Below are 22,244 nucleotides of genomic sequence, written 5' to 3'. Positions count from 1 at the left end.
CCGAGCACGGCCACCGCTGCTGCTCACTGCTCCCCTCACCTCCCAGGGGGTGGAACAAGGGGATGGGTCAAATGCAGAGGGTATTTTCACCACGCCTAGTGTGTGTGTGACTATCACACACTATTTCCCCAGCAGATTTCCCATATTTTGAAACACAAATGCTAATGCTCCTCTTAGACATGTAGTAAAGGTGTTTGTGTAATCCCTGGATGTTTTTTGGCGCTAAATAAACCACATTAACAGCGCCACATAAAACATTATGTCGTTACTGGTCAGACTTTTCCTAAACAAAATAAAGTTAAAAAAAAAACTAACTTAAAGCCTTGTCCAGCTGTTAACCGATGTATGTATTCATCTTTAGCAAACTTTTACTGCAAATAAATATTGTCTCTAAATATCGGTTATCAGCCCTGAAAAAAACATATCGGTCGATCTGTAGTTAAAAATGGTCACAAGGAGCAAATGTGTACGTTTTTGTGTGGCGATGACATTTTAGGCTCAAGATGACAATTATAAAGGCACTTAAAAAAGTGAAAGAAGATGTTGTGATGCCAAAAAAATACCGGTACTTTTTAGAGGCGTTATAGTACCGGATATGATTCATTAGTATCGTGGTACTATACTAATCATACTTGCCAACCCTCCCGGATTTTCCGGGAGACTCCCGAAATTCAGCGCCTCTCCCGAAAACCTCCCGGGACAAATTTTCTCCCGAAAATCTCCCGAAATTTAGGCGGACTCAGGTCCTCCACAATATAAAAAAGTGTACCTGCCCAATCACGTTATAACTATAGAATGATGGAGGGCGAGTTCTTGGTTTCTTATGTGGGTTTATTGTTAGGCAGTTTCATTAACGTCCTCCCAGCGTGGCAACAACACACAACAACAGCAGTCACTTTTTTGTATACCGTAAAGCAGTTCGTCTGCCGTAAACAGCAATGTTGTGACACTCTTAAACAGGACAATACTGCCATCTAGTGCATTTGATGAAAGCACTTTTGTGCGTGCCACACAGCAATGCATCATCAGAGAGGGTGTTCAGCATGGTTCGAAAAATAGTGACAGAGAATAGAACAAGGATGGACAATTCAACCCTTAACTCAACAATGAGTAGATGAGTGTTATGTGTGTGTATATGTGTAAATAAATGAACACTGAAATTCAAGTATTTATTTTATATATATATATATATATATATATATATATATATATAGCTAAAATTCACTGAACGTCAAGTATTTCTTTTATATATATATATATATATATATGAAATACTTGACTTGGTGAATTCTAGCTGTAAATATACTCCTCCCCTTTTAGCCACGCCCCCGTCCCACCCCGACCACGCCCACCCCCACCCCCCTCCCCCCACCTCCCGAAATCGGAGGTCTCAAGGTTGGCAAGTATGATACTAATACCGGTATAGCGTACAACCCTACAATGTGTTAAATCCATAAACTGCTATAAAATTGAGTAGATGGCGAGGTATTGTGATTTAGAGAAATCCCACATTTTTACCAATCTTCCCAGCAGATTTCCCATATTTTGAAACACAAATGCTAATGCTCCTCTTAGACACATGTAGTAAAGGTGTTTGTGTAATCCCTGGATGTTTTTTGCCGCTAAATAAACCACATTAGCAGCGCCACATAAAACATTATGTCGTTACTGGTCAGACTTTTCCTAAACAAAATAAAGTAAAAAAAAAAAACTAACTTAAAGCCTTGTCCAGCTGTTAACCGATGTATGTATTCATCTTTAGCAAACTTTTACTGCAAATAAATATTGTCTCCAAATATCGGTTATCGGGCCCTGAAAAAAACATATCGGTCGATCTGTAGTTAAAAATGGTCACAAGGAGCAAATGTGTAAGTTTTTGTGTGGCGATGACATTTTAGGCTCAAGATGACAATTATAAATGTACCATATTTTTCGGACTATAAGTGGCAGTTTTTTTCATAGTTTGGCCGACTTATACTCAGAAGCAACTTATGTGTGAAATTATTAACACATTACCGTAAAATATCAAATAATATTATTTAGTTAATTCACGTAAGAGACTAGACGTATAAGATTTCATGGGATTTAGCGATTAGGAGTGACAGATTGTTTGGTAAACGTATAGCATGTTCTATATGTTATAGTTATTTGAATGACTCTTACCATAATATGTTACGTTAACATACCAGGCACGTTCTCAGTTGGTTATTTATGCCTCATATAACGTACACTTATTCAGCCTGTTGTTCACTATTCTTTATTTATTTTAAATTGCCTTTCAAATGTCTATTTTCTGTTTTTTCAAATAAATTTCCCCCAAAAATGTGACTTATATGTTTTTTTCCTTCTTTATTATGCATTTTCGGCCGGTGCGACTTATACTCCGAAAAATACGGTACTTAAAAATAAATATGCTTTTGAATGTTACCGAAATTCCTTCAACACAGCCAGAAAGCAGTTAAACGAGCAGCACCTGGATGTAGTTCTCCTTCAGGTTAGAGATGACCTTTTCCTGGTCCTCGTTGAGGACCTTGAACAGAATGGCCCGCCTCTCGCTGTCCTTCTTCAGTAAGAAAAGCCCCCCGTCTCTGTCCTCTGCTGAGGGCGGGACATTGCGGTCCTCCGACACAGAGCCTTCATCTGGAACGCTGCGACGCACACAAACGCCTCAGTGTGCTTTTTTTTAAATTTCATTTGTATTTTTTTTACGACAGCCTGTGTGCAGATACAAGCCTCTCCTGGCTACCGTGCCTGGTGAATCAGCTGCACACGCTTACTTAAACACACAAGTGTCCAAGTGTGGTGTGCATGCCTGTGTGTAGCTTGTAAAGTTATTGTTATACGAGTGTTGTAAAAGGCAGTGAAGCATGCTGGGAGCACCTGCCAGCAGAACATTTGTTCACATCTCCCTAACATTAGCAGCAGCAGGAATAGTTCACTCTGCTGGTTTGTCGATTAACAGAATGATACAACAATCAATTATGATGTTGAGGCAAAAAGAGTTACAGTCTGATTTGTGTGTGGAAAAAGTAAAAATCCATCACAAATGTATTGGCCCTGTCCTAAATTAACAACATTTGCTGTTATAGTTAATACAACATGGAAGAAGGTGCATCATTTAAAATAAATGTAATATGATAATTAAGGATGGTAAGCTTACAACAGCTCACAACTCAATTCAGATTTAACACGATTCTCGATTCAAACTGATACAGTACGATACAACATATTTGGTATAACAATTATAATAAAACCTTTTCAAAACGGGTTACAAAAGCTCCTCTTGGCTGCAGATAAAAAGGCGCAGGGATAAAGTGCAAAGGTGGCCTAAAAAACTTGTTTTGAAATGTAAAAAAAATATTTATATACATATATCATTTGTAATACAAAATTTAAATATTTATATATGTATATATTGTTTTTAAATTGATTCTGGAAAATTATGATTTGATTTAGGATTGGAATTAATCACGGAAAATGTTTTAAAACACATTATTTATTGAATAAGATTTCTTAAACAGTTTTATTACTTTAGAATGTAGTTGTATTAATTGTAAAATTTAAATATTTACAATATGAAAAAATAAATATTTGTTTTCTCATTCTTATGACTAATACCTGCAGCGATTAAGTGCTGAGATGGCCTAAAATTAAAAAACAATTTAAATTATATTTATGAATTGATTCTGGAAAATTATGAATCAATTTAGGATTGGAATTATTCGCTTTTTTTTTTTTAAACACATTAATATTTATTAAATAAGATTTCCTGAATAGAGAAAAGTATTTAAAATATTTCATTATTACTTTACAATGTATTTGTACTTGTGGTAATATTGAAATATTTACAATATGAACAACATAATGATTTGTTTTCTCATTTTTATGACAGCAATTCAGTGTGGAGATGACCTCAAAAAAATGAGGTTTTTTTAAAAAATATATGTATATTTTTTTTTGATTGATTCTGGAAAATTATGAATGAATTTAGGATTTGAATTAATCATAGAAAAAAAATTAAAACACATTTATTTAATAAGATTTTCTATACAGAGAAATGTACTTTAAATATGTTCTTAATTACTTTAGAATGTAATTGTACTAGTAGTAATATTATTAAAATATTTATAATGTGGGGAAATTAAATATTTATTTTCACGTTTTATGACAAACTGTCTAATGCATTTACTAAGCACTGCATTTTTTTTTTTTTCACCCTCGAAAATAATTATTTCATTCATGTTTTCTTTGCTTTTTAGTTAGCATGAGTATGTGAAAACCTACTACACCTATTTACAGTGCAGAGGAGGTGCATCAGATAAAAAATATGTTTTAGTGTAGATAGCTGGGATAGGCTCCAGCCACCCCCGCGACCCCGAGAGGGACAAGCGGTAAAAAATGCATGGATAGATGGAGTTTTTTTTTTTTTCCCTGTTTTCTCTGTAAATCATGCGTCAATTTGTGCCGAACACTCTGCTAAATTCTACATTCAATTTGTCGAACTTAGAAAAGTGTTTGAATACGAAGATGGAAAGGGTTTGCACCTCAGGTAGTTGGAGTTGGGCGGTTTGAGCAGATTCTCTGAGCCAGAGCTTTTCTTTTTCTGGAAGAAGACGTCGTGTTTGGAGTCGCAGTCGGGGCTCATGGAGCCCTGTTCGCTGCTGCTGCTCCCAGTGGCCTCGCACTGCAACTGCACCGGCAGGGAAACGTGGATGTAGTCTGGACAGGGCGCACCCCAGAAAAACAAAAAGAAAAGATTTAATGACTGGGTGAAATGTCATGGAACCACAGCTCCCCAGTGCAGGGAGCACTCATGCCACCTGACGGTTTGAAGGCGATCTTGCTCTTCTTGCCCTTGGTGTTGTGCTTGACAAACGTGTCCTTTAGCAGGTCGGAGGCCAGGGCTCGTTTGTGAGGGTCCGGTTCAAAGCAGCGCAAGATGAACGACTTGGCCTCCAGGGACAAAGACTCGGGGATCTCAGGGTGGATCTTAAACATCCCCACCTGCAACAAAGTCAGCGTCGTTTGTCTTAAAAAGTACTTTTTGTCTTCTTACAGGGATATTTTTATATACCTTAAACATGGCAGCTTGAGGCTCCCCCAGCTCATGGAAGGGAGGCTTTCCGGTGGCCATTTCTATGATTGTGCACCCCAGGGACCAGATGTCTGCTGGGGCCCCGTAGCCTCGGGGACCTTTATCGATAATTTCCGGAGCCATGTACTGCAAAGTGCCTGTCACGGGAGGAGGAAAGTTAGATGAAGAGAGACAATGTAAATCTGTGGAGCCCCCTATTGGTTGTGGTCAGAATAGTTTCATTAAATAATTACAGTAACAGAGTGAGATGATTGCTTTAGAGCAGCCCTGGGCAATTATTTTGACTCGGGGGCCAAATTTAGAGAAAAAAATGTGTCTGGGGGCCAGTATATTTTTTAATTGATGACCACTTGAGTTTTAAGGAGCACATTCAGTTTTAAGGAGCACATTCAGTATGTTGTAAAAAACTGAAACTTTTACTGGGATTTTATTATAGAAACAAGTATTGCTTTTCTTTTACTGTGAAACAGAAATTGGTGGAAACAACCTTTTTACCTGTTATTGACTATGGCGCTGTGTTGTACATGAATGCTACTGCTGGTTGTCTCCACAAGCTGGATAGTGTGTACCACGGGGCACTGAGATTCATCACCAACTGCGCTCCCCTTACTCACCATTGTGTGTTATACTCAATGGTTAACTGGACATCTTTATGTGCTCGACGCCTCAATCATTGGTATGTTTTCATCTACAAAACCATTCTGGGTATCACTCCATCTTATCTGTCTTGTCTTTTAACAAAGAAACAAGGAAGTCAAAATCTTTGTTCAATGAATGTTCTGCAATTTGTCGTCCCCAAAGTAAGAACTGAACTGGGCAAGAAAGCATTTAGGTTTTCAGCACCGAAGGCTTGGAATAACCTACAATCGAATATTAAACTTCAAACCCTAGTTACGTTGAATGAGTTTAAAGCTTCTGTGAAAGGACTGCAGTCTACCTTGTCTGTATGCACATGTGTCATGTGAGCAAGTTTTAATGTTGTAAATGTGATGTTTTATGTATTTGTGTACTGTTTTTAATGTAACCTTGCTGCTGCCCTCTTGGCCAAGTCTCCCTTGGAAAAGAAACCTTTGATCTCAATGGGATTTTACCTGGTTAAATAAAGGCTAATAATAAGTATATCTATCTATGTATGTATACACAAAATCTGCTGTACAGTATGTGTGCTTGGGTCCTATTTTTAAGAACACGAATACAAAATCTCACAATAATGTCTGATTGAATGCTAAACGTTATGAGAGACCTCCTGGAAACACGAAATGGAGTTTCAAATTTTTTTTACTGAACGAGACACCCAGAATGTACATGAAAACAAAGAATGTGGGATTTACAATATTGACTATGAATACTGACAACAAAAGAACGTCACACCCCCTCTCCATCCACATATTTTACAATTAAGGGAAACGCAACAAACACAGCGAAATATGAACACGAAGGGTAAAAAAACAAAAAAACAACTGCGATCTGATACATCTGATGTATCACTAAGCTTTAGAACTTTGTTGTAAAAAATATCTCCTTCCGCGTTTGTCCCTGACACCCACATTTCAAGCTCTGGAAACACTCTGTGGATATACTTACTTAGTATAGTTGAAGACTTACGGTCATTAGAAAAAAATCACTGCACATCATAATGGTAGCTACACTTTCCATCTTAAAGATCTAAAACAATTATTTGGGAATGTCCGGCGGGCCAGATTGAAAAGCTTAACGGGCTGCATGTGGCCCCCGGGCCTTAATTTGCCCAGGACTGGTTTAGAGCTTTTTTTTTTTTTTCAGGGCCCATCCCGATACTTAGTGGTAAAGAGGGCCGATAACTGATATTTGGAGCCGATATTAATTTCCAGTAAATGTTAGCTAAACATAAATAGTATACGTAAGTTGTTTTCTACACTTTCTTCCGGAAACGTGGCACCAGTAGCGACATGATGTTTTATGTGGTTAATATAGCAGCAAAAAACATCAGGGGATTTCACAAACACCTCTATCATGTGTGGCTTAAAGAGAGCACCAACATTTTCAGCTGAAAATATGGGAAATCTCCAGGGGAAATTGGTAAAAATATGGGATTTCTCTACATCACAATAACTCTCCATCTACTTAATTTTATACAATTTTATAGCAGTTTATGGATTTGATACAGTGTAAGGTTTCCTCACAAAATTTTAATTTAAATAAAAACAAGCCTTGGCTCCTTGATGTTGTTCATAGATGAGACATTTTTCAAGCTGGCTGACATTTCTTCCTGGATGTAACAGAAAGAATGAGAATGTGTGAGTTGCTGCCCACTCTTCTTTAATTAGATAATTGTCCCATTTGTCAATTTACACAAAGTTTGGATTTTTCGCAGAGATATCTTTTATCTTTACGTCTATCCATCCATCTTCTACTGCTCTGCGGCGTTATTTGATTTATTCACGGAACATGAAACTCGCCGCGCTCCTTATATGAGCCTACGCTCCGAGCATTGCGGATGGAGGTTTGTCGTGCACAAAGGGAGGAAAACGCCAGGAAAGAAAAACAAAAACTGGAATTCCTGGCAAAAAAAATTACGTTTTGAAAGATTAGGTGAGCAGATGAGACGTACTGTAGACGACCAGCATTGCATCAGAAGGAGAGAGGGAGGGGGGCATGGCTACGTGAGCGCATCTTTAAAGGCAGCTGAGCAGACCGGGGAAGAATTCTCACAAGAACTGAAATGCCCTGTCAGATATCAGATCATATTTTGGGATAATTATTGACAATGAGAGTATTTTGTGTTCTTAAATGAAAGAAAATAAGAGCCAAAAGGTAACTTTTCTTTTGCAGGGCAAACAGGCTGGTGCTTAAGCAGTGGTTATTACTATCTACCTCACTGTTTTTTTATTTTTATAATATTAATTAATAATTGGTATTATATTGCATTTGCTGATGTAGTTCTGTTGTGTAAAGAAAAAAGGCAGATATACAAACCCCGTTTCCATATGAGTTCTGAAATTGTGTTAGATGTAAATATAAACGGAATACAATGATTTGCAAATCCTTTTCAACCCATATTCAGTTGAATATGCTACAAAGACAACATATTTGATGTTCAAACTGATAAACTTTTTTTTTTTGCAAACAATCCTTAACTTTAGAATTTGATGCCAGCAACACGTGACAAAGAAGTTGGGAAATGTGGCAATAAATACTGATAAAGTTGAGGAATGCTCATCAAACACTTATTTATAACATCCCACAGGTGAACAGGCAAATTGGGAACAGGTGGGTGCCATGATTGTGTATAAAATTAGATTCCATGCAATGCTCAGTCATTCACAAACAAGGATTGGGCGAGGGTCACCACGTTGTCAACAAATGCGTGAGCAAATTGTTGAACAGTTTAAGAAAAACCTTTCTCAACCAGCTATTGCAAGGAATTTAGGGATTTCACCATCTACGGTTTGTAATATCATCAAAGGGTTCAGAGAATCTGGAGAAATCACTGCACGTAAGCAGCTAAGCCCGTGACCTTCGATCCCTCAGGCTGTACTGCATCAACAAGCGACATCAGTGTGTAAAGGATATCACCACATGGGCTCAGGAACACTTCAGAAACCCACTGTCAGTAACTACAGTTGGTCGCTACATCTGTAAGTGCAAGTTAAAACTCTCCTATGCAAGGCAAAAACCGTTTATCAACAACACCCAGAAACGCCGTCGGCTTCGCTGGGCCTGAGCTAATCTAAAATGGACTGATACAAAGTGTAAAAGTGTTCTGTGGTCTGACAAGTCCACATTTCAAATTGTTTTTGGAAACTGTGGACGTCGTGTCCTCCGGACCAAAGAGGAAAAGAACCATCCGGATTGTTATAGACGCAAAGTTGAAAAGCCAGCATCTGTGATGGTATGGGGGTGTATTAGTGCCCAAGACATGGGTAACTTACACATCTGTGAAGGCACCATTAATGCTGAAAGGTACATACAGGTTTTGGAGCAACATATGTTGCCATCCAAGCAACGTTACCATGGACGCCCCTGCTTATTTCAGCAAGACAATGCCAAGCCACGTGGTACATCAACATGGCTTCATAGTAAAAGAGTGCGGGTACTAGACTGGCCTGCCTGTAGTCCAGACCTGTCTCCCATTGAAAATGTGTGGCGCATTATGTAGCCTAAAATACCACAACGGAGACCCCCGGACTGTTGAACAACTTAAGCTGTACATCAAGCAAGAATGGGAAAGAATTCCACCTGAGAAGCTTAAAAAATGTGTCAGTTCCCAAACGTTTACTGAGTGTTGTTAAAAGGAAAGGCCATGTAACACAGTGGTGAACATGCCCTTTCCCAACTACTTTGGCACGTGTTGCAGCCATGAAATTCTAAGTTAATTATTATTTGCAAAAAAAAAAAAAGTTTATGAGTTTGAACATCAAATATCTTGTCTCTGTGCATTCAATTGAATATGGGTTGAAAAGGATTTGCAAATCATTGTATTCCGTTTATATTTACATCTAACACAATTTCCCAACTCATATGGAAACGGGGTTTGTACATCAAAATGCCAAACATCGGTCTTAATTTGTTTACCCATATGACTCACTTTAGACAAAGCGCTGTGATTTATCCCATATAATCAGTAAAGATACCACTGGTTCAATATTCTTTTTCTTCTTTTTTTCATGAAATATATGAAAAAAAAACAAATGAACACTTGATTCTAGTGTTAACCTTTTTTCCCCCCCAGCTCGGCAGATGTGGAATTTGCGCAACACAATGACCTAAACGGTTCAGCGAGGACATGGGACAATAAAAGTCAGCGTCACAAGAGGAGATAAGAACACACACACACACACACACACACACACACACACACCTACTAATGTAAGACAAACACCATTCTGCCTCCGCTTGATTAGCTAATCTAATTCCACACAGTTCTCTGGCTACTGGAGAAGGCCAGATGGTCCATGAATGTTTATGTCCGTGTTCATAGTCCTGCTAAGTGTTTCCATAGATAGCAACAATAGGTGGCCCTTTTCGTCAATAAATATGCTTTAAAGCAGTGTTTCTTAACATAGGGCCATTGTCGGGCCGCGAGCACTCCCTTGAAGGCCGCTAAATAATATCTGTTTCTCAGCTGTGCTCCGTATGTGTTTCAGCAGTACTCAGTTGTAATACAGTTTTCCACCACTTGTGGCAGTAATGACAATATCAAACAAACCGAAGAAGTCTGGAGCTGAAATTAAACATAGATAAGTTTATTCAGCGCAAAAATTATGACTTAAGTGGTGAAACTGTAATTTCATTTGCACTTTAATTTTATTGACAGCTTATTTAAGATTACTTTTTTTTAATGATTTATTTAGAATGTATTTATTTTAGCACTGTGTAATTATATATACATTTATTTTGCAATAATTTTTTTTGACTGCCTTCTTTTGCACTATATTTGATTAGTGTTTCTTTTGTAATCAGCCTGACCTAAACCTTGATAACAATCGTTTTATCCTGTTAAACTAATTATTTCAGATATAATTATTAAATACGATCAAAATCAAGAGTATGATTACTATTTCAGTGTTAATATTTGGTAGTGGAAAAATTGTGCCCTAAAGTCAAAAAGGTTAAGAACGTCTGCCTTGATGTATGCTGCTGCTATTTTGAAGAGCGTAGAAACCGAAAATCACAAGTTACCAGTGAAGGTCTCCGTGCAGGGGTTGACTCCAGCCAGCCGCTTGGAGGTACCAAAGTCTGAAATCTTCAGGACGCCGCTGTAGGTGTTGACCAGCACGTTGTCGCCCTGATGGAGACGCAGCGGGTAAATACGACGATTTCGAAGTTAAACGTCGGTGGACGTCTTCTGACCTTTATGTCCCGGTGCACAATCTGGTTCTCGTGCAGGTAGCGCAGCCCCTCCAGGATCTGTCGGGTGTAGAAGATGATGGTGGCCTCCTTCAGGGGACCCCATTTGGAGCGCAGCAAGGCCGACAAGCTCCCTGAAGACAAGAGGTACGTTATTACAGCAGTTTGACCACAAGGACAATACTATAGAAGTGCATATACTTTAAAGTAGTCAGTGTACAGCACATAGAGCAGTATAGATATTGACACGATTGTCTAAATAGCAAAATCACTGTTTTGCCTCAGGGTGCATGAGTGCTGGAGAGCTACGGTTCATTGAGTGGGAAATGGATTCCAACATGTACTGTGGCATTCTGTAAGCAGAAATGACCGCTTTCCGAAACGATGACGAGCCTAGCCACACGTCCGAGATGATTAAGTAAGGTGCTCGTATGTCTCAGTATTCAGACTTTAAATGGAAAACTGCCAGGGGGCCCAGTTTCAGCTTCAGAATGTCAGTGTATGTTGGACTTTCTGTTTTTGCTCATTAAACCGCAGCTCCCCAATTGTAGGCAACATAAATAATGTAATTTTTTTAAAATAATACAATAATTTTTTTAATTATAATTTTGCTGATAATAATAATAATGTGTTTTCCAGTTATTACATCTTGTTTTCCTACACTTCTGTGTCTCATTTGCAAGTATGCATTCATTTCGGTTTTGTCCTCGGTGTGTTGCCCTAGTCAGGAAGTAGTCTTTGCCATGAAGTTGAATGTACAAGTCTTGTCTTCTGTTAAGTCCTACAAAGTGTTTATACTTTAAGTAATGTACTTATTACACACTAGCTGTTTGATTGTAAGGTGCTTCTTAGTTGTAGTTTAGATGACCAAATTTGGAACTGTTGAAGTCACAAACGCATATCGATAGCATTGATATGGCAAACCCAATGGAAATTAGCATCAAGCTAGCACATGTTGCAAAGTGGACCGTTACATTTGAGCACTTTCTATTACGCATGCTCGCTTTGTTGGCATGGACAATTACAACGTAAATTAGAGGCAATATGATATGAATGAAAAGTCGGCCCACCAAGTGCTTAAAGGGGAACTGCACTTTTTTTTGGTAATTTTGCCTATTGTTCACAATCATAATGAAAGGCATGACGACGGATGGACTTTTTTTTTAATGCATTCTGAATATTAAATAAATGTGATCAAAATTCCACTTACAATGGAACCTATGGGAGCAGTAAAATACTACCTATATTCTGCCTAAAAAACATGTTGGTTCGCTTTAGTGCAGCTAGCAAACCACACTAAAAAGCCGTAAGTGAGAACACTGCTGATGGCACAGTTGTAATCAAAGGTAAACTTTTACAACTGTGCCATCAGCAGTGTCCTCACTTACGGCTTTTTAGTGTGGTTTGCTAGCTGCACTAAAACAAACCAACAAGCCCTCCAGCGAGTGGTTAAAAGCGGCGGGGAAAATTACAAGGACGATACTCCTGAGATGAGTGCCATGTACACAACTCGCTGCCTAAAGCGAGTACACAACATCCTGAAGGACAGATACCACCCAGCACATGGCCTCTTCAACCTGCTACCCTCTGGAAGGAGGTATAGATCGATTCGCGCCAGGACCACCAGAATGTCTCACAGTCTGTATCCCCAGGCTGTGAGACTGCTAAATGAACAGCCTGCCCCTTTGCCTTTGTGCTCTGGACATTGCATTGCTGCAACATCAACGTAACACCCATCAGACATCTGACTGTTCCCACCCCCACGCCCGTCTATTCGCAATCTTCTTGACAACGCTAAACTGTAAACAATGGTCAACCTGCACTTCAATGCAGTTTCTATGCCGCTAGACAAAGCTCAAACAAAATCTTGTTGACATGTATGACTTAAGTGTTATTATGACAATGACAATAAAGGAATTGATTGATTGATTTGATTGATTGAGTAGGCGTCATCAGTTCATGCTCACAGACTTAGATTGGTCAGATCTAGTCCAGCGGCTGGTGCCAAAACCCCTAATATTTATACTCCAAAAACCAGGAGGATGTGCCTGTGCAAGTATCGTTTTGCCTTATCGTGGTGAGAAAAACAACTGTTTTAATGCAAACGAGCAATCCTAACTGTCAAAGCCAATGACAGTCATTGAAGTGTAATTTCCCCTCATTAGCGTCGAGGTATTGTGTGGCAGAACGATCGCTGTGGATCGACTACTACCATCACTTACTGTACAATGTCTGCTGTCATCAGGATGCCGTCTACCAGGATGTTCATATATTCCCATTTAGATGAAAACTGTATCATAATACTTGCGTCGAAATAGGGTGGGAAACAAGCGCTTCTCGTGTCGTCCTCGCCAGTTCCAGGTCCGATATTGCTTTTAACGTCCATCCATCCATCCATTTTCTTCCGCTTATCCGAGGTCGGGTCGCGGGTTAACGAGGTCCCAGTTATATCAACGTGTCGGATTATGTCAACAGCCACCTTCTGTCCAGGTGAGAGGCATGATTTATGGTCGACAATAAACTTACATGGAGCAAGGAAACGAGGAAGCAGCTGATCAGTCGATGACGCAATCATCGGCACACAGAAAGTGATCATGGCGCCGCTATTAGTTAAAAACTCAAAGTACCAATGATTGTCACACACACACTCGGTGTGGAAATTATTCTCTGCATTTGACCCATCACCCTTGATCACCCCCTGGGAGGTGAGGGGAGCAGTGATACATTGTTTGTCTGCGTTAGCGCTTATAATATAATATTAATATCACTAATACTCAGATTTTATTGTCAAAATAGTGGAGCTCCCATTGGCTCCGCTGTAAGCAGACTTTTATTTACGTTTATTTAATATTTAGAATGCGTTAAAAACAATCCATCTGCTGTCATGTCTTTCATAATTCCAAAAAAAGTGCAGTTCCCCTTTAAGTCTGTGTCGAGTCTGCAACCGCAGGTGACGTTACATGCAACAGAAGTATTCAAATAAGGTCGCGTTTGATTTTACGTGAATCACTACACAGTAGAACTGACGGAATTGGGTCGCTACCTATAAGAGTACCCAACTCTGTACCCATCTGTAAGACTGACTGTACAGTCCAGTGCAACCTCGATTTACGAACCCCTCATGCTTTTTCCACTGTGTACGACAGTTTCCTTCACCCATTGTCTGCCTGCAGTGCAGCCATGTTGTGCCTGGCAGCACATCCATTGTGAAGGCTTATCGCTCTCCGATGCTCATTCAGTCAGCATAGCAGTGCCATCGTTAGCTACTTTGTGAGCTTTTTAAATGTTCGTTAGCCTTTTTACAGCATAAATCTAGTTTTGCTAGCTCACTATGAGTCCAAAGAAAGCAATGGACATTTAAGAAGTATCCACAGCATTGTCGACAATGCCTCGCCCTCCATTCCACTGCATGTAAGAATTAAACAACATGGTAAAGTGAATGTTATTTTTATTCTTAATCATTTTGGTGACCTGGCTGTTGAACTTAGGGAGTTTTGTGATTTCAAACTATTAGTGCACCACAGGGCTAGTGACTGTGTGTGTGTATGTGTGTGTGTGTGTGTGTGTAAGCGCGTGCGTGCCTGCGTGCAGCTTAGCTAGTTGTTGTCGTCTCGACTTTATTAAATAGAAAGGTGATCCATCACCCCCTTTTTATGTTTGTTTATATATACAGTACATTATGGCACTTCATATCGTGTTCAAAGTGTACAAACATTCACTGAAATTTGGACTTGTCAAGCCTGAAACCCATTATTCATATTTACATTGTTTCTTATGGAGAAATTTGCTTCGATATAAAAACTTTTCTATTTGCAAAACCTGTTCAAGAACCAATTGCGTTCATAAATGGAGGTTCCACTGTACATTCATTTTCTGTGGTATCGTCCCTTCAGAATGCTTGCTGAAACACACACCTCCGGGAACTTGCTCCATAAAGATCTTGATATATCCGTTCTCCGAAACCGAGCCCAAATACTGGACAATGTTCCTGTGCTTGAGGTATTTGTGGAGGGCGATCTCTTCGTGAAGAGGTTGCGAATACCTGATTGAAGAATGAGAAAGAAACACGGTCACTAATCATCATCTATATCAGGGGTGTCCAAACGTTTTCCACTGAGCGCCGCACATTGAAAAATCAAAGCATGCGGGGGACAGGGGCCATTTTGATATTTTTCATTTTAAACCAATACAGCACATGGATGTTTTACTTTTAGGGCTCAACTCTGGTCCCAGTCAAAACAATTTTAAAAATAAGTCATATATACAGGTGTATATGTATATTTGTATTATTTTGTATTAATTTTCAACGCCTAAATGTCCAAATCAAAAAGGTTTTTGTTTTTTTGCATTTTTTTTATCCCCGTTTTTGGCACACAAAAAACCCCACAAAAATGCCATAGTTTCCCCCCCCCAAAAAAATTACAAAGTTCAATATGTGATTTAAAGTAATTGGAGCTTGAAATGGTTCAATAATTCATAACATTGATTTTAATTCATTATTATTTTTTAAGCGATGACAGGTATAAAAAAAAAAATCCAACTTAAATTATTGAGTATCAAAAGTCACACATTTAAAAAAAAAAATCCCTTAAATCTTTAGATCAACTTCAGATCTATTCGTCGATTATGATTTTTTCAGTCATTTGTAATGGGTTTTTTTTTGTTTTTGTTTTTTGCCCATATTTACAGAAAACTTAAAAATAGAAACAATTTGAATAGGTCAATAATTCATAACAACATTGCTTTTAATTCATTATTATATTTTTAACAATGGCAGTTTTTTTTAATCCCACTAAAATGTTTGGGGGCCAAAAGGGCCCCACTTATAAAAGTGTTAAGAATAAGTCATACAGTCTTATGTATTTTTTGCTTTCTTTCTTTCTTTTAATAGATCTCTGGAAAGCTAGGTAATGTTTGCTGTGGTCTGGAACAACATGGCACACAAACAACTATCTGGAACGCAGCCAATATTACATACAGATAATGTGTCATGAGACATGCAAAACTAAATTATATACAAAGAGGATACAAGTAAAGGATACTAAATGAGTTGAAATATACCTACAAATGAATGAAATGAATGAATGAAATAAGTTTATTTCGGTCATATAATCAACCATCAACCATTAACCATTTTGTGTGACCAGTTTAACAATACAGATTATACATATTTAACAATCATACACATTTACACACAAAAATAAAATAAAATAAAAAGAATGACCGAAAAAGGAATATGCTGAAGCCAAAGCTTATATTTGCCTATCCTATACCTCCACTGAAAATAAGATTGCCTGGAACATCACTTCAAATCTCTAGATAATCTCCAGATATATCCTTCGATTATGCGTTTTATTTTTTTATGTCTTTTTTTTTGTTTTTGTCTGTTTTATGACCCCTTTTTTTTTTTTTTTTTTTTTAAAGCAAACGCATAATATGCAATATTTTCCACAAAAAAACATTTCAAAGTGGAATATTTGAGGTGAAGTAACTGGAACCTTGAATAGGTCAATAATTCATAACAATATTGATTTTGATTTATTATAATTGTTTTTAGCAATGACAGCTTTAAAGTAAAAAACTGCCTTCATGGCAGCTTTGTGTTATCAGAGTGAACATTGCAATTTTTTGGGGGTTACATTTCACCTATTTGCCCATTTTTTATGTTTTTTAAAAAAAAATAGTATTTTTAGAATGTTCAGTGGACTGTTGGAAAATTAGCTGCGGGCCGCAAATGGCCCCCGAGCCGCCCTTTTGACACCTATGATGTACATACTCCAAACTAAAAATGTGAGTCATCGGGTACCTGCTGTCCCTCTCTGGGATCTCCTTGATAGCAATTCGGACCTGGTTGCTGAGGTCCCTCCCGGCGTACACCACTCCATAGGTACCTCGCCCCAGCACCACCCGTTCGCTCGTCTCATCAATGTCGTACTCGTACTGCAACGCAACAGATGGTCATACTTTATTTTTTAAAGAAAAAATGTAATCATCCCGCGCCGACTGACCTCCAATGTGTCTCCGTCGCCTTCGCCTTCCAGCTCCACGGCGTTTCCGGTCCCGTCCGATATCATCTCCTTCACCATGGAGCAGAACCTGAGAAAACACACGTTTGCTCCCACTGCAAGGCCAAAAGAAAGTCCGTCCTTACCGCGCACACTGCTCCTCCGTGGAGAAGTAAATCTGGAAGTCGTCCGAGTTGTCGTGGACGTAGAGGAAGCAGCAGCGCTCGTCGAATTTGCTGATACTGCAGACGTTCAAATAACCAATGAGAAGCCTAGTAGAGTCAGTATCAAACACAGACTCTACCTGATGCCTTTGATGGACATAGCCGTAAAGTTCCACTCGTGGATGCCTTTCTGCAACACATCAACACAACGGATGGTCACCGACGAGAGCGAGGAAGCTTTTCAAGTTTCCGTGAAGAAAAAAACCCCCACAACAGACCGTCTCAGGGGGCGAAACGTGCCAAATTGACACGTTCTTCTCTTCGGCCTCGTTGTTGATGGACACGTACGACGGTTGGTAGACTTTAGTGGGTTCCAGAATCAGCACCTGAACCCAGACAGGATAGTGAGAGTCTTGACCGACGGGATCCAGCATGACGTGAGTTCCGTACGGGAAAACGCAGTCGGTTGGTGGTGCCCTGCGTGGCCTCCACGATGATGTCCATCCAGAAGTTGAGTCGGTCCCTCTGAGGGGAATGTTCCACCGTCTGCTTCTTGAACCTCTGGATCAGCTGCAGGTTCTGCACCACCGAGCGCAGGTACCTGAATGCAACGCTCAAGTTACCGAAACGTGTACCGCTCCCACTCCCGGCCATCTGGGATCTCACCAGAGAGGTGGTTTCAGCTTGAAGAGCTTCTCGGCAGCCTGAGTGGCCTTCGGAATGTCGTTAGCCAGCATGCTAACGGTGAAGAACTGTCCCACGTCCCAGTAGTTGTTCATTTTCTCCAGGGAACCTTTGCGCCCCAACAAACTGTTAAGGCGAACACCTGAAAAATATATTTGGGAGAATTTCTATGAATGATGAATTATAAGGGATTTAACAGAGCAGCAAGAGAATCGATGTTGTAATAGCGGTAAGAAGCAAATTGCATTAGGGATGTAACGTTTACCGTTCTAATGATAAACCGCGATATCATTTCTGACAGTTAGTATTACCATTTCAAATTTTAATTATTGGAAAACCGTGATTGATTACATCACTCATGGTGCAGCGGCTAGCGCACTAATCGCTAACTAGTCCAAATGCTAACGTGAAGACAAAACACATTAACATATTTCCCCATGACCAACAACACCTGTTTTTGCTTTTGATGTTCAACAATTTAAAACATCAAATTACAGAAGAAGATAAAAACATATTTGAAAACTCAAATAAGAAAAGTGTTCATAATTATCAGGGGCGGCATGGCGTAGTGGGTAGAGCAACTGTGCCAGAAACCTGTAGGTTGCAGGTTCGCTCCCCGCCTCTTACCATCCAAAAATCGCTGCCGTTGTGTCCTTGGGCGGGACACTTCACCCTTTGCCCCCGGTGAACTGAATGATGAATGATAGGTGGTGGTCGGAGCTGTTGGCGCAAATTGCAGCCACGCTTCCGTCAGTCTACCCCAGGGCAGCTGTGGCTATGAAAGTAGGTTACCACCACCAGGTGTGAATGATTGATGAGTTCTAAATGTAAAGCGACTTTGAGTACTTAGAAAAGCGCTATATAAATCCCAGTTATTATTATTATTATTTTGTTTTACATCTTGTCCAGCGCTGTTATTTGTGTTTCCATTTCCTGTTTGCCTCCTTTTCCGGAATTTTCCCTGTTTGGGCACTGGCTTCGTCGCCTGTCCCTCATTGGCAATCAGGATGTTTTATAAGCCAGCTCTGTCCTCTGGACAATGTTTGACTTTTGTGCTTTTTGTTTTGCTTTGTACCTAAACGCCCATAGCTTTCCCTATGCTTCCTGTGCATTTCCCTGCTGCACTATTTCGTCATTCTTGTTATTAAATAAATTTAACCTGCACTTCGCCTGCCGTCTGTGCATCCTGGGGTCCAGAACACTACCAGAACGTAACAAAAAGTATGTGGTGTGTGTGTGAGCTCCTGATTTATTCATTTTTATTTATTTATGTATTAATTTTAAATATAACTCGGTTAAAATAATTCAATATGTGTTTACAAGTACTTTTTGAGTACATTCAACAATACCGTGATTATTTTCATAATGTTACCGTATTTTTCTGACTACAAGTCGCTCCGGAGTATAAGTCGCACTGGCCGAAAATGCATAATAAAGAAGGGAAAAAACGTATATAAGTCGCACTGGAGTATAAGTCGCATTTTTGGGGGAAATTTATTTGATAACACCCAACAACAAGAATAGACATTTGAAAGGCAATCTAAAATAAATAAAGAATAGTGAACAACAGGCTGAATAAGTGTACGTTATATGAGGCATAAATAACCAACTGAGAACGTGCCTGGTATGTTAATGTAACATATTATGGTAAGAGTCATTCAAATAACTATAACATATAGAACATGCTATACGTTTACCAAACAATCTGTCACTCCTAATCGCTAAATCCCATGAAATCTTATACATCTAGTCCCTTACGTGAATGAGCTAAATAATACTATTTGATATTTTACGGTAATGTGTTAATAATTTCACACATAAGTCGCTCCTGAGTATAAGTCGCACCCTACTATGAAACTATGAAAAAAACTGCAACTTATAGTCCGAAAAATACGGTACATTCTTAGCCAGATTTAATAGTGTTACATGCTTATGATACTATTATCGATTTGCACAATCACTTAAAAAGGAGGTTGCCTACAGCCAAGCTGTTAATTCTGGAATCTCTTACCAATTTTCCTGAGTTCCATGGAGCTCTCAAACTGTTGACCGGCAACTATGAGGAGAACGGCCAGGTTGATGCCAGAGTAGAGTGTAGGCTGCAGCTCAAAGCCCTTCCTGTACCTGCAACGGTTCTTGGCTTCCATCACATGTCCATTCAGCTCACTGTACTCATTCGGCGTGTCCTCCTCACCACTGTATGGCATTGTCCCTGTTCTTGGTGTCTTTGCAGTCCGAGTCGAGGAAGATGTCCTTGTAGATACGTCCGCACAGGCAGAACATATCGGGTGCCGGATGCTCGCAGGACTGCAGGACCTGCAGCATCACCCGGAGAGCTTGCTCTCTGTCGCCAGGACTGTTCCTCCTGCGATTCAAGAATTTAGGATCAGGTACTTTGACGTGTTCTGTGGACTAGGGATGGGCGATATGGCCTAAAATCTATATTTCACAATATATTATTTGGTATATGAATGATCATAGAAGCAAATGATCCCCATTTAGCTGCTGATGTTTGCAGTGGCATATTGCGTCATTTCTGCTTGTATTATTTTATATTATACTATTATTAATCTACTTACTAATTCACTGTTAATATCTGGTTACTTCCTGTTTTAAAATGTTCTATCTACTACACTTATGTTAAAATGTAATAAGCACATATTCTGCTGTTGTTTGGATACTTTACATTAGTTTTGGGTGATACTAGACATTTGGGTATGGATCCAATACTTACAGGGCAGTTTTGGTCATACCACTGCTGATACTGATACTTCAACTTTTTAAGATCATCCGTGGAAAATGGATGAGTGAATGGTTCCATTTTTGATCAAAATTATAATCAGACAAAAACACAGGATGATGATGTGACAATATTAGATAAGATTTAGATATTGCAATCATTTTATACTATTGGCTCTAATGTAACTCCTTTTGTCTTTGCCCTCATTGAGGAACTGCATTTTTTGTAATTTGCCTCTCACTCACAATACGTATGTAAGACAAGAACTCGTATGATTTTCTTTTTTTAATACATTCTATCTCGTAAATAAACACGAGCAAAAGTCATCTAACAACGGAGCGAATGGGATTAGCTCTAATCCGCCTAAAATCGCTTTAAAAAACATTCTAAAACCTCCAACGTTTTATATATACACACTGAAAGAATATATGTAATGTAGTAACAATTACATTCATAGTTAAAGGTAATATTTATGTATTTTGCTCATTTTGAGCATACGGCGTATTTAATTTCAGACGCATCAGAACTTTCACTTTTCCCTTTAAACAACAACAACACTCCTACTCCTGGCAGACTTCATGAGAGACAACCAAGATTACTTTGAGACAAATGATGAAACTTATATTTTTGAGCCTGAACATAAGGAGGATTAGCTACAAGTTTTAGAAGCTGAGTGCTAAACAGAACCAGCTTTAGTGAAACACTAAGCATCATGTAGCAGTATTGCTAGCTGCTAAACAAGAAATACAAACTATAAATATAATAAAACAATCACTTACTGTACTATGTCTGCCATCACTGGGATACCGATGATGATGGGATGTTTATATCTTCCTGTTTAGTTAAAGAATTAATCATAATCCTCGCGCAGGTAAAAAAAAAAAGTTCAGCAAATGAGCGTCTTTTCGTGTCTTTCTCGCCATCTCCGGGTTAAGTTGGATATCAACGTTGACCAACTTCTCGGTTTACGTCCACAACCTTCTACTATCCAGGTGAGAGGCATGATTTGTGATCTTAAATTAATTTTCACCAACTCAGAGGTGATGCAGCAGCAGCGGCTCAGCATGTCAATACAGCAGCATAAGCTAGTTAGCTCTCTGTGACCACGGCACCGCTAAAAGTAGTTCCTCAGCGTTAGCCCTTATAACAGCAATATCACTAATACCTGGTTAATATTCAGGTCACGAGATGTAAATGAAGTATTGTTGGAGTTTTTTTTTATATGGCTTTATGGGCACAATTGAGTAATGCTACATTGTTAGCCACCTAGTACTTGCCGTATTTTACGAATTAGAATGCATAAAAAAGGGAATTGTGAATGCTGGGCAAAATTCCAAAAAAGTACAGTTCCTTTTTAAGTCAGGAACATATTTCCTGAGTTTGTAAACAATAACAAAAATGACAAAAAAATTATTAATTATTGTGTTAATAAAATATATCGATGTAATCACTGTAGTATTGACTTACGCTATCATTACTGTCTATATTTGTATCGCTCCGCCCACTCCTTTTACATCCAAGATCTCTAGTTTAGCATGACTTTTTTAGCTATTCTTCGTCCTCGTGATAAGGTCAGTAACTTAGTTTATTTTGGCGAGTATTAGCTAGCAAGGACTCTCCTTGTTGGCTTGTTGCTGTCAAATTAGCGTGAAACAGCTAGAATGTGTTATCAAAATGCATCATCACGATATGGCGATAGTATTAAAATCTCTACCGTCGATCCAATT

At 39.0% G+C, this 22,244-nt stretch overlaps 1 protein-coding gene and 1 long non-coding RNA gene across 3 annotated transcripts in view; one reads left to right on the top strand and one right to left on the bottom strand.

The window, feature by feature from the left end:
* Window positions 1–22,244, bottom strand: part of map3k15 (mitogen-activated protein kinase kinase kinase 15) — a 46,087-nt gene that overhangs the window by 13,394 nt on the left and 10,449 nt on the right. For both annotated transcript variants that reach the window (XM_061965118.1, XM_061965119.2), the window contains exons 7-22: window positions 19,972–20,142; window positions 19,789–19,901; window positions 17,760–17,919; window positions 17,544–17,694; window positions 17,372–17,479; window positions 17,234–17,283; window positions 17,076–17,171; window positions 16,933–17,020; window positions 16,731–16,864; window positions 14,839–14,966; window positions 10,928–11,058; window positions 10,757–10,862; window positions 5,075–5,232; window positions 4,821–5,004; window positions 4,545–4,719; window positions 2,474–2,648 (exon numbers count right to left, since the gene is read on the bottom strand). In XM_061965118.1, coding sequence (XP_061821102.1) covers window positions 2,474–2,648; window positions 4,545–4,719; window positions 4,821–5,004; window positions 5,075–5,232; window positions 10,757–10,862; window positions 10,928–11,058; window positions 14,839–14,966; window positions 16,731–16,864; window positions 16,933–17,020; window positions 17,076–17,171; window positions 17,234–17,283; window positions 17,372–17,479; window positions 17,544–17,694; window positions 17,760–17,919; window positions 19,789–19,901; window positions 19,972–20,142 — 2,128 coding nt within the window. The remainder of the gene's footprint in view (window positions 1–2,473; window positions 2,649–4,544; window positions 4,720–4,820; window positions 5,005–5,074; window positions 5,233–10,756; window positions 10,863–10,927; window positions 11,059–14,838; window positions 14,967–16,730; window positions 16,865–16,932; window positions 17,021–17,075; window positions 17,172–17,233; window positions 17,284–17,371; window positions 17,480–17,543; window positions 17,695–17,759; window positions 17,920–19,788; window positions 19,902–19,971; window positions 20,143–22,244) is intronic.
* Window positions 1–22,244, top strand: part of LOC133609513 (uncharacterized) — a 31,252-nt gene that overhangs the window by 276 nt on the left and 8,732 nt on the right. The window contains exons 2-5 of the long non-coding RNA XR_009815730.2: window positions 9,807–9,874; window positions 10,777–10,880; window positions 10,964–11,071; window positions 20,011–20,167. This is a non-coding gene — a long non-coding RNA (uncharacterized lncRNA). The remainder of the gene's footprint in view (window positions 1–9,806; window positions 9,875–10,776; window positions 10,881–10,963; window positions 11,072–20,010; window positions 20,168–22,244) is intronic.

Source organism: Nerophis lumbriciformis, linkage group LG07 (genome assembly GCF_033978685.3).
Source record: "Nerophis lumbriciformis linkage group LG07, RoL_Nlum_v2.1, whole genome shotgun sequence".
NCBI lineage: Eukaryota > Metazoa > Chordata > Actinopteri > Syngnathiformes > Syngnathidae > Nerophis > Nerophis lumbriciformis.
This window is presented reverse-complemented; position numbering and strand designations above follow the sequence as displayed.